We start from the raw sequence: 12578 nt of genomic DNA, 5'->3' as shown, positions 1-12578 counted from the left end.
ACTGAAATCAGTGTTGGCAACGCCCGCATCGCCACATATTTCCAACCCCGAGTCGAGTGGAGGGACTAGGGTTATGAGACAGACAAGACACACAAGACACACAACACACTGAGGCTCATTCTTGTGAAGTGAGGCCTTTATTCAATGTTGAATTCTCTTATATAGTCTGCTTGGCCCCTCCCAGGATCCTCCCAATGGTTAGGCAACACCTAAACTCCCCCAAGGACATGCTAAAAGGGGAAGCAGGAAGGAGGGAAATTGCAGTCAAGCCAGGGGCTAAATGTATCAGGCCATGATTGCCCTTCCTTTTACACCTTTGAGAAACAGCTGAGCTGTGGAGTTAACCCTTGGGAGACCGGGGCCTACATGTTCCAGCTTTTTGTTTTTGAATGGACACCTGTCTTAGGTTGTCCAGCAGCCAGTTCATGCCTTACCCATCATGGGGAGTCCCACCCAGGGCATGCGGGATCCCTGTCTTAGGTTGGTCATCAGTTCTGCCAGATCTTACCCATCTCTGGCTGCCCATTACGCATCATGCTCAACTGGACTTGAGCTCTAGGGTTTTCCACAACTAAAATCATCATAGTTTGTGAAATGATGACCTGTTCCCGGTCTTGTTGCCTGCCTAGGTGGCAAAGAAGAGTAAACCGTACTACAATCATGGCTATAGCCATTAGTCCCATGGCCAATATTCCGCTACATTCCTTAAACATCTCCTTAAACATCCATGCTGCCAGTCTAATGCCATGTACAATAATTTTCCTTGACATGAGGGTTTCTTGGGTCTTAACAATGTTCAAATATTGTTGAAAATACTAACAATCAAGAATCTCATAGAGGTAAAATATTACATGTATACCACAGTTTTAGCAGGAACCGGCGACCCCAATTACTTATCATCCCATCTGGCTCTTACATTTCCAAACAGAAATGGACCCCATAAGTTCTTAGGGAAAGGGGCGTAGTCATCCGCTCTTAGCTTCTTCCTGGTGAGTGGGGGGTGCAGTTGGGTAACAGCAGCAGTTGGAGGTCAGTCCATCTCGTGGTTCCTGATAGAAGGCAGAAGTCATCAGGTGTTTGATGTGCATCCTGGCACTTGACAGGCTTCTCTTTCGGAACCATTCAGCTGCACAGACTTTGTAGGTCCTGAGAAAACAGAAATAGATATGCCTCTCCAAGAGCTTAATTGTGTATCCATACATTATTTTCAAAAGGATTTGTCTTAGCAATTTACATTTATGAATATTTTCATCTATAAGCCAATTAAGATAGACTATATAGCTTGCCACATAAACATGTACATGTATATCAGATAACACATTATAAAACAAAACTGCTTTTGTAATAGCTACTTGAGAATTCTCTTAATTGTGTTAAAATTACCAATTGTTTAGAATTACATTTTGCTCTTAATAATCTGAATAAACCATACCTAAGTTTACTATTACATTTTAGCAATGCCCCCCAATTTTTTTTTAACAGATTGAATCAGTTGTCTGTCCTACAATTAACTTTACCAACTGAAAGATACAAACTTTGAAATACATTCTTCTGACTTTGAGGCTGCTAGGGGCCATCTAGAAATCCCAAAACCAGAAGAGTTCTGAGACTCCACTTCCCTGGACTCACAGTTCATCAAATCTGCAAGTCAACTATACAATTCCCAAATTTATAGCAGATCTGAAAAAATACAAAATCACAGCAGGCAGGTCCTCCTTGCTCTCCAGGCACTCCCCATGTGAGCAGCCTCATCTCACCGGGGCACAGGCAGAGCCCCAAGCCTGCCCCTTGAGAAGAGGCCTTCTTGGGCATCACACGCTCCAGTCATCTAATGGTGGAGGCAGGCCTATTTTATAATCAGGAAACATCTGATAATCCAAATTATTTTGAATGACAATTACACTACTCAAATTTTTGTCTCAATTTTTGAGAGTTCCAGGGATCCTACTAGAACACTCAAAGTCATGAGACTTGGTTTAGAACTCTGAAGAATTTAGAGGTCCAAATGAGTTTAACTTGTTAGACTTGATCAATACCAGGACAACACTGAAGATCAAACAGTAAGAAAACATCATACAAACTTTTCTAATGGAGGTGGGGAATCTGGTCTGGCCAGGGCCTGTTAAATTTGTTAGACCTCTCTAAAATTATTTACCAGGAGAAAGAAAGATGGTAGGTCATTGTCCGTCACAACTTGTCTGTCAGTCGTCACACACGCACCCAGTTCTGAACAAGAACAACTTAACCATTCAAGACAAAATCAGAACTGGAGAAAGAATATTAAAAAAAAACCTAGTTTTTGTCTGGACAAAAATAACAGAATACCAATAATAATGACTAAACATATGCACAAACACATCAGAACAGAGACATACAACTCTTAAACCCTTTGCAATTTCCAACCTCTTCTTTGACATACTTTAACCTGGAGCTATTTTATAAAACAAGTACTTAGGTTCCTCTCATGCTTTAAGCTAATTTAACAGTGGACCACTCTATATCAGATTATTTTTGTTAAATTCAGTTACAGAACACATATGTCTTTCTTTTTTCTTTCTTACTCTTTTACCCACCCCCCCCCCTTTTTTTTATATCTACCTTGCTTGAATTGTTTGATTCTCTGGTCAGCCTATTCTGACCAACAGCATTCCCCATTTTATGTAGAAGTTCTTCAAGTTCGGTGTCCAATTTATTCTGGGAGATCGCTGAACCCATTTTATTGTCCTTTTCACAGGATAAATTAAACACCAAGACCTAACTATTCTTCAAAAGCAATCTAAAATCTAACTATGTCTCAAAATAAATCTAAAACATTAACTATATTTCAAAATAGATCTTAAGCCTACCTATATTTCAAAATATAACTCCCTTTCCTACCAGATTAGGAAAAACTTACAATACGTCCCACTTACCTGCTGGCCAGCCTCCTGGGACGACCCTTCGCCATATATCCTCTCTTTCTCAATCTCGGTGGAACCTCCATTTGTTGGCAACGCCTGCATTGCCACATACTTCCAGCCCCGAGTCGAGTGGAGGGACTAGGGTTATGAGACAGACAAGACACACAAGACACACAACACACTGAGGCTCATTCTTGTGAAGTGAGGCCTTTATTCAACGTTGAACTCTCTTATATAGTCTGCTTGGCCCCTCCCAGGATCTTCCCAATGGTTAGGCAACACATAAGCTCCCCCAAGGACATGCAAAAAGGGGAAGCAGGAAGGAGGGAAATTGCAGTCAAGCCACGGGCTCAATATAACAGTCCATGATTGCCCTTCCTGTTACACCTTTGAGAAACAGCTGAGCTGTGGAGTTAACCCTTGGGAGACCGGGGCCTACAAAACAGTACTCAGGAATGGGATTGTTGATGTTGTAGACAACTTAGGGGGCTGAACAACACTTCATTGGAAGTGCTGCCTTTGTTTCTTCCTGGTTACTATGCTCAATTTGTTTATTAACTCTCACAGGTTGTTGATGGAATATTCAGGGTTTTCCATTTGTAAGTTCATGCCAAATATGAATATAGACATCATATTTCTTCTTTTCCAAATTGGATAAATAATTTCTTTGCCTCATTGTTCTGTCTAGAAAAAGTTGCAGATGAAATAAATGTAGTAAGTATGCAAAAACCATACCTTGTTTCTGATCTTAGAGAAAAGGTTTTCGATTTTTAAAAACTAAGTATGCAATTAACTACAGATTTTTCCATATGAGTTTTATTTTATTTTGAGGAAATCTCCTTCTATTCCTAATGTGTTCATCACTTATGTTCTGAAAATCAACTTAGTTTATTTCATTGAATACAATAGGCATAAGTAAGAGCTGAGGTGGAAATGAAGGATTTCTTTTTGATGTGGGGGTTTGTTTTAAAGAAAAAATCTTCAACACATAAGCATACATCTAAATGAGAGTTAAAACATGTTTTCATGTCACATCTGGACCACAGGTTAGAATCACTACTCTCTGATTGGAGGTTCATTTCTGGTAAGAGTTTACAAAGTTTTGAAATACTTATCAATCCTTCCTTGTCACCTTCTAGTCAAGTCTGCTCAGATGACCTGCAAAATGAAACACACCAGGCAGCAGAAGGTGAGTAGCTCTTAGATCCCATTCACTAAAAAAATTAATTACATTAAAATAAAAAATAAGGAATAATCCTGTTAAGTCCCTCACAACTAAGAGGAGAAAGGACACCGAATACTATTCGCTGTCTTCTTCCTGTCATGATCTTTCATAATAGCTGACATGATCTGTAAATCAGATAAAGGTTTTACATCACACACACATTGGAACCTTCCAACAACCCTATGAATCTTTTACTAAATCATTAAAAAGATGAGGAATGTGTGGTATAGGAATGTGAAGTGTTTAGGGAATTGATTTCAAGAAGAAAAAGTCTCCAAGTGCCTGGTGGCTAAATCCTCACCTTGCACAATCCAGGGTCCCATGTGGAAACCAGGTCATTTCCCAGCTGTTCCACTTCCTATCCAGTTCCCTGCCTATGGCCTGGAAAAGCAGTGGAGGATGGCCTCAGGACCCTGCCCCCACATGGGAGACCTTGAGGAGGCTAAAAATTCCACTCTACAGATCAGCTTGCCTCTGGCTGTTGCTGTCACTTGGGGAATGATCTATAGATTGAGGATTTTGTCTCTCCTTCTCACTGGAAATCTTCCTAGGAATATATATTGATTTGTGTTTGAGCTTTGAAAACATGGTAAAGTGTAACAGCAGTATTACAAAAAATTCTTTAACTCACATTAATGAGTATGTAATATCTAAAAAGTATGTATGCAGGGCCTGGCGCATTGGCGCAGTTGTTAAGGTCCTTGCCTTGCACGCCCGGGATCCCATATGGGCGCCGGTTCTATCCCAGCAGCCCCGCTTCCCTTCCAGCTCCCCGCCTGTGGCCCGAGAAAGCAGTTGAGGGCCCAAAGCTTTGGGACCCTGCACCCGTGTGGGAGACCCGGAAGAAGCTCCTGGCTTTGGATAGGCATAGTATCCGGCTGTTGCGCTCACTTGGGGAGTGAATCATCAGACGGAAGATCTTCCTCTCTGTCTCTCCTCTCTGTATATCCGCCTTTCCAAAATAATAATAATAATAATAATAATTTTTAAAAAGTATGTATGCAAATTTACAGATGAGGAAGGTTAGCTGTGGAGAAGTAGCTAACAGTACACCTGGATTCAAGGAACTTGATATAGGCATCAGCCCATCCAATCCCGAAATCAAATATTCTCTGAATAAATGCTATCATTTTCAGCTTTTATCACCATCTTTCTTTTTGAACAATCATCTGATTTCACCTCTTCCTCACCTTATTTATGCAAACAAATGTTCTGGTTGTATTTCCTATCCGTGCTTTCCTATATTTTCCCCTTGACTGTCCACAGGTTGATAAGACATACTCTTCTAAAGAAGCCCAATTTACCTGCCTTCACATATATTGTTCTCTAGATTATCTTTCCAAATGTCCGCCCCTTTTCCACTTTCATTTGTGCAGAAGAAGTTGAAAATCATCTGGAGGAAAATAGCCTCAATTGATGTGATCTATCCTCAAATACACAAGAAATACAGATAATGTTTTCCCCTCAGCATTCAAACGCCTCAGATAGTTCCCATGTTTGCTGATACATTAAAGAATGCCATGCACCTGAAAACACTTTGCAATCCCAAAGGATAACTAAACTGAATAATAAGTTTCAAACCAAAACTGTTACTTTGTCATTAAAGGGAAAGCCCAGCAGGCCTTCACATAATGAAATGAGTATGAAGGATACCTCAGGAATAGCAAATTTACTAAACACAACTGGCTCAAAGAAGGGCCGGAAAGCAGTGTTTCATCCTAAAGAATCAAACATCTCAGAAGTGGATTCTACACACAACTTCGGTAAGAAAAATCATTTCAAGAGTTGTCTCTCCAGGCCCACTAGGAAGCCCAAGGAGGGTGAGGATTGATGAGGATGGTCAAGCTGTGAGAGGTGCGATTGCATGCTTGGGTCACACTCAATGCAAAATGAATAGAGCCTCTAGAAACATGATTACATTTTAGGCTCATTGGGGGCTGATCTAAGAAACAAAATGGGATAAGGTTACTTAGGCTATATGCAAAAACTTTACAGAGAGGAAGTCAGTTTTCCTAGGAGCAAAGTTGCTACTTAATATGCCTGTTTCCCATGGGTTCCAGAATCAACCCTCTCTCTGACTCTACCATATTGTTAATATACAACTTAGTGTTGCTTGTTGATGAGACACATGATTCAAGTCTTACCATCCTTTAGTGAGAACTGGATAAAGCTTTCTGATCTGAGGCTGGATTGCCTGCTCTCAAAGTTACTTAATCAGTGAACATCCCTACCTCTCTCTGCATTCCACATGCGCTGTTTCTCTCCCCTGATGTGTTGATCTGTATGTGTGTCTTTCTTTGTCTTTTAAATAAAGAGCTGTTCAAATGTCAGGGGAAATGAATGACAACCAGAGATTTTTCATGAAAAAAAAAATTCCATACAGAGTTTCTTGTCTTGAAAGCCCTATATTTTAATAAAACATGAAACACGAAATTACCAATAACTTCACTGACTTAGTTTCTCCATCTCAGAAGTCAGAAGAAAGGATGAGAATGAAAAATTTCAGATGTACAACTTGCAAGAAAGAATGGGACAGACATACAAAGAGTTCAGTGAGACTGAGGATGATGATTACCTGTGTAAGTGACCCTTTGGCACATCCACAAAGAGAAATCCTATAGCCTGAAATCAAATTCCACTTGTACATTTGTCTTTTATCATTCCGTCTACTGGTAACTTGGGTTGCAAAATCGAGGCTGAGTGATGTGCGTAGTTGGCTGCTTCTGTTGCTCTCTATATCCAGTACTGTTTGGTATCCTTTCCCAATCCATTCCATTCTCATCTCCAGATTGTGAGAAGTGTCAGAAGTTCTTCCTGAAAAGCTGTGCTACTCATGGACCCCCAGTGTTTCTAAAGGACAACCCAGTGGATAAGGGACATCCTAGTCGTGCTCTCCTCAGTGTGCCCACTGGGCTTCGAATTGGTCCATCCAGCATTCCTGAAGCTGGGCTTGGAGTGTTTAATGAAGCATCTGATCTACCACTGGGGTTGCACTTTGGTCCTTTTGAGGGCAAGATCATAGAAGTGGAACAGGAAGCCAATAGTGGGTACAGCTGGCAGGTAAGAAGTACATCCCTTTGCAGTCTGGTGGCTTTCCACCTGCCTGCTGTGAGTTTGGCTCATGTGTCCGGTTCATGTGTCCTTCTACACATTATGGCATGAGTGGAGCCAACATGATTACATCACAGAATCCTTACTGAAGTTTAGCATTGATGAGATCACTGGGCTGTAAAAACAAAGCAGTTCGATCTCAGCTGTGGGCTTCTACTGTAAGGAAACAAATCAGATTAGGTGTGTACTAACACTATGTTATGTCTCAAGATGTGGTTGGACTCATGGAATGTCATGGAACATGATGGTAGTTGAGTTAATAATTCTGCTGAACTATCCCATTTCCAGAACCATATTAACTGATTTTTCTGAAACTCAGATAGCCAAAGGGAGAAACAGTTATGAGTACGTGGATGGAAAGGACACTTCTTTGGCCAACTGGATGAGGTAAGAACCATGGCAATTTACATCTGGAGATGATATTTCTCTCAAAGACAAGATCACTGTCCTTTCTCCTCTACTTTCCTCAGTGAGTTTTACATGATATGTTCTTTGCTATCTATTTGAATGACCTTCGAATATTATGGCCAGTTTCTAAAAACACATTCTATATAAATACTATTTAGGAATTTGAGGATGACTAGTGAGGAAAGAAGGAAGAAAGCATGCTTGTCAGAACAAATACGGTATCTACACCTTGGACATGGGACTTCATTGATCTCATGAGAGAGATACATGTTTGCAGGGAGAGCTCTTGCAGAGTAGGGATTCAAACAGGATGGAGGCTATCAGAGAACAGATGAGATTCAAGTGTAACAGCACATGGGAACTCAGCATTTATCTCTGCACCAGGTATGTGAACTGTGCTCGGAATGATGAGGAGCAAAATTTGGTGGCCTTCCAATACCACAGACAGATATTTTACCGTACCTGCCAAGTCATCAAACCAGGCTGTGAACTTCAAATATGGTATGTGGATGAGTATGGCCAGAAGCTGGGTATGAAACGAAGCAGTGGAAAGAAAAAGAAGGGAAGAAAAAGGAAGAACTCACAACAGTGAGAGGTAAGTAGCACTGTATTTTTTTTTTTTTTTAATAAGTAAAGGAGTCACCTGGGGAATATTTGTCATTCAACTCTAAGGAGTCAAATGGAAAGTGGTGGCTGTCAAAGTCCAATTCAAATGTGATTTCAATTTAGCAAAAACAAAGACTTACTTCTCAAAAGAAGGGAAGAGTTATAGAGAGACTCAAGCACAGAGAGAGAGAGAGAGCAGGAGATATCACCAGCTACTGTTTTAACCCAAAGGTTGCACGAGAGCCTGGCGTGGCAGCCTCGTGGCTAAAGTCCTTACCTTGGACATGCTGAGATCCCATATGGACACCACTTCATGTCCTGACTGATCCACTTGTCTTCCAGCTTCCTGCTTGTGGCCTGGAGAAGCAGTTGAGGATAGCCTCAAGCCATTGGAGGCTACAGCCACAATGGGGACCAGGAAGACGTTCTTGACTCTAGAGTTTGGCTTGACACATCTCTGGCTATTGTGGCCACTTGGGAGTGAAAAAGGAGAGACAGATTTCCTCTATGTATCTCCTCCTCTCTGTATATTTGATTTCATATATACATATATATATATATATGAACCTCTGTATATGTATTATATTGTATTGAATTGTATAACATTATATTATATCATATTAGATGATATGATATGGTATCATGTTATATTACATTATATTATATCATATTACATTACATTATATTATATTATGTATTATTTACACTATTTTTTAAAGCTGCATCTGCCAAGACTATCTCTGGCTAAAACCAGGAGCCTGGAGTGCATCTGAGTTTCCCATGCATTTCAGAACTTCAACTATTTTGTACTCATTCACTGGGTACATTAAAAGAGAAGGAGATTGGACATGGAGCAGCCAGATCTCAATCTAGTCATTCTATGTTGTACTAATGTTCCTGTCAGTGACTTGAACCAGTGTGACCTCATACTGACCCATTTTTTAATGTCTTTGACTCCTGGGAAAATTTGGTCTAAGTTTTTATTTAGTTCTTTTATCTTTTAAATACTTTGTGCACAAAAATATCCCAGAACATACCATTTTTTAAAATTTTTCATTATATTTATCACAACTTATATAGTTAATTAGGGTAAAAATGTTCAATGGCTATAGGAAAGTGGGTAAGACTATGATTTCCACGTTGTTTCCTTCATGTATCTGAGGAAAAGGGCAATATTAAGGGAGAATTCCTATCCCGTTACCCCCACCCCCACCTCAGGTCCTGGATGTTGGTTGGAGGCTGTTGTCACATGCAGTACAGGCAACCTCATCTTGGCATTTCCTATTGGACAATTTTTTTGTTGTTGTTGAGACTGAGCCTGGCTCGAAACACATTCTGTTCTGGCTCTCGGATTTGCCACTGGATGACATGAACTGATTCAGCGTGGTCTGCCCACAACCCAATGTATACCAAATATATGCCAGTGGGTAACTTTCCATGACCTGTTCTGGGCTGTTTCCTAGCAGGTTTCATGTGTTTACATGCCAGATATGTGTCCTGCCAGATGAGTTGCCCAGGCTCTTCAATCAGTACCTTTCCCAATGCCAGATTGTGCATACCAGGGGGTCCAATAGCCAGCCGTACTCAGTTCACCTCCTGTCATAGCAGGAACAGTGGCTTGTTCTGACTGGCCTTCAACCCAAACTGCTTCTTGCTGTTGGATGTTTCAGCCCAGCCATGGCTGGTCCACACCCACATATGGCTCACACATGGCCCAGTAGGTCTTGAGACCTAGCCTAGTCTGTCCCACATCTACCCTGGTCCTCAGGAAACTAGATGGTGTTGGAGTCTGGCCAGGCTTGGTGCACCCTGTCCCAGTCCATACTTGTGCCATGGGAGACTATAACCATATCCTGATGAGAACACAGCTGGCATTCTAGCCCACACACCCATTGAAGTGGAAACCTCAATCCATTAAGGGTGTCCCCTTACTTCCCATCTCAGCCTATTCCCAGCCATAGATCCTGTGTTTGCCAGTGATTGCTCTGACTCACTTTGGCACAGGCCCTCACTTGGCCCTATCTCTGCTTTAGACGCTCTGGCATAGCATCGCTGGTTCACACAGACCACTAGGTGCAAGAGATCGTCATGATCTATGCTCCATCCTGGTTACTAGTTTCAATTGTGGGCTAAGGTTTGCTCTGTCTTGCCCAGTACACCCCTTTCCGTTACCAACTGACACATTAGCCAGCTGTTGGAGCTACTTTGCCCAGCTTGTCTGACCACCAGGTATGAGCTACATATTCACCAGTGAAAACTATGACTTGCCAGTGAAGTTACCCAACTTCCTCCACTTGATCCACTCCCAGATTCAGTTCTCATACATGTTTTGTTCCAGGACTTGGCACAATCTGGCCTTCCATTTGGCTTTTTATGAGTTGGTGAACATTGCAACCCGAATCAGGTTATTTAATTTACAGTTTGCACTATAGTTTACTTAGAGAGAACATATGTATATTATTTTCAGTTATATCTCTCTGATGGCTTGGGAGCATGAGCACCTTTTCATTTGAAACTATTTTTTTCAAAAAAATAAATGTCTGCTAAATCTTTTGCTCTTTTCTTCAAAGGTGGTTTACTTATTTCTTTGTTGGTTTGGTTTTTATTGTCCCTGGGATTCTGTAGCTCCTTATAAATCCTGGATATTAGTTCCCCATCACTTGTGTGTTGTGCAAGTATTTTCTCTGTTTCTGTTGTTTACCTCCTCACTTTCTTCATTTGTTTCCTTTAGTGCATAGAAGAACCTTTTCAGTTTGATGACATCCCATTTGTTCACTTTGGCTTTGATTGCCTGTGCTTTTGGTTACTTTTCTAAGAAGTCTTTCCTTGTTGCTACAATTTTGAGTGTGCTTCCAATACTTTTTCATGAAAAGTTTGATGGTTTCTGGGTGTAGATTTTGGTCCTTGATCCATTTAGAGTCATTTTTTTTTAGTTGGACAGTTGTGTTTCTTGCTTCTTACCTCTGCAGCTGCTAAACAGTTATCCGAACAGCACTTGCTGAATAGATCCGGAATTTTGCTTGGATAGTTTCCAGCTTTCTTGTCAAAGATTAGTTGACCCTACATGTGTGAACTCCCTTCTAGTGTTTGTGTTCTGTTCCACTGATCACCTTCTCTGTTTCTGATCCAATACAAGAGTGTTTTGATGACCACTGATCTGTATCAGTCTTGAGGTTTGGAATCGTGATTTCTTTCACTTGGCTTTTTATTATTCAAGATAGCTTAGGTTATTTCTGGGCTTTCATGAATCCAAATGAACTTTCTTACAAATTGTTTCTATTTCTGAGAAAAATGTTATTGGGATTTTGATTGGGATTGCATTGAATCTGAATATCATTATTGGTAATATGCTCATTTTGATCGTGTTGATCCTGCCAATCCAGGAATGTGATATAATTTTTCCAGCTTTCAAGATCTTCCTTTATTTACATCTTAAATGTTCTATAGTGCTGGAGTCCAGCTCCAGCCGGGTTCTGAGCTTGGGAAAAGTGCGTGGGGTCGGCGATAAGAAAGACACAGGCACAGACACTTGGTGTATTCTCACCACAGCTCCAGAAAAAGCTGTCCTTTTTTATTTTCTCAAAACCCCTCTCAAGCTTCTACACAAGCAACTAATTCTTCTATTTTTTACTTCAAAATTAACGGGGCATGTACAGACATTTGGTCACTTCGTCTGCACTTCAAGGCTAAGCAGGTGCCGCTAAAGATAATTCTGCAAATTACTGTATTCATATTCTTCAAAGCAAGCTATTATTTAATCTTCAACAGTATCCATAAAGCAACAGCCAGGACTCCAAGGCCTTGGCACATGTGATTACCTGATAATTAGTAGTACTTTCCCACCACATTTCTATTTCTACAATTTACACATCATTTAATGGAAGAATAGGTTATAAGGGAAAAAATCTAAAATCCAAAACAGGAATTTCAAATATAAAATCCCCCTAAAACTACAGATTCCTTAACCCCATAAACAATGAGACAATAATCAAAAGCATTTTTTAACAAAAGCATCCTCAATTCCTCTAGCTAAAATTATAAAAGCGGCTAAAACAGTTACATTTTCTATGCTCCAAAAACTTGCAAAGACAGGCTAGCCTTTGAGATAACAATAACTATATTTACTGCCATAGCAATTTCACTTCTCACTCCCATCACTTGCATTGCTTTGTTAAATTCTTATTAAGCCATTTCCCAGAAGGCATGCTATATGTCTGGCCTAATTTCGGGGCAATGGGTAGGTACAAAATAGGGTGTCCAGAAATGGCATGGGTTTGATTGTACTCCTGTGTGTCAATTGTCAAAGGCTCACTCATCAAGACATTATC

The 12578-nt window shown here is 40.6% G+C and overlaps 1 protein-coding gene across 1 annotated transcript in view; it reads left to right on the top strand.

Annotated features, from left to right (window-relative positions):
- The first annotated feature begins 5767 nt into the window (after positions 1-5767).
- LOC121161214 (probable histone-lysine N-methyltransferase PRDM7) overlaps positions 5768-12578 on the top strand; it is a 28563-nt gene continuing 21752 nt past the window's right edge. The window contains exons 1-5 of the mRNA XM_040987520.1: positions 5768-5888; positions 6597-6704; positions 6914-7185; positions 7556-7623; positions 8029-8189. Coding sequence (XP_040843454.1) covers positions 5768-5888; positions 6597-6704; positions 6914-7185; positions 7556-7623; positions 8029-8189 — 730 coding nt within the window. The remainder of the gene's footprint in view (positions 5889-6596; positions 6705-6913; positions 7186-7555; positions 7624-8028; positions 8190-12578) is intronic.

Source organism: Ochotona curzoniae, unplaced genomic scaffold (genome assembly GCF_017591425.1).
Source record: "Ochotona curzoniae isolate NIBS_2020 unplaced genomic scaffold, NIBS_Ocur_1.0 contig_4739, whole genome shotgun sequence".
NCBI lineage: Eukaryota > Metazoa > Chordata > Mammalia > Lagomorpha > Ochotonidae > Ochotona > Ochotona curzoniae.
The sequence above is the reverse complement of the archived record's forward strand: the minus strand, read 5'-3'. Positions and strand labels throughout refer to the sequence as shown.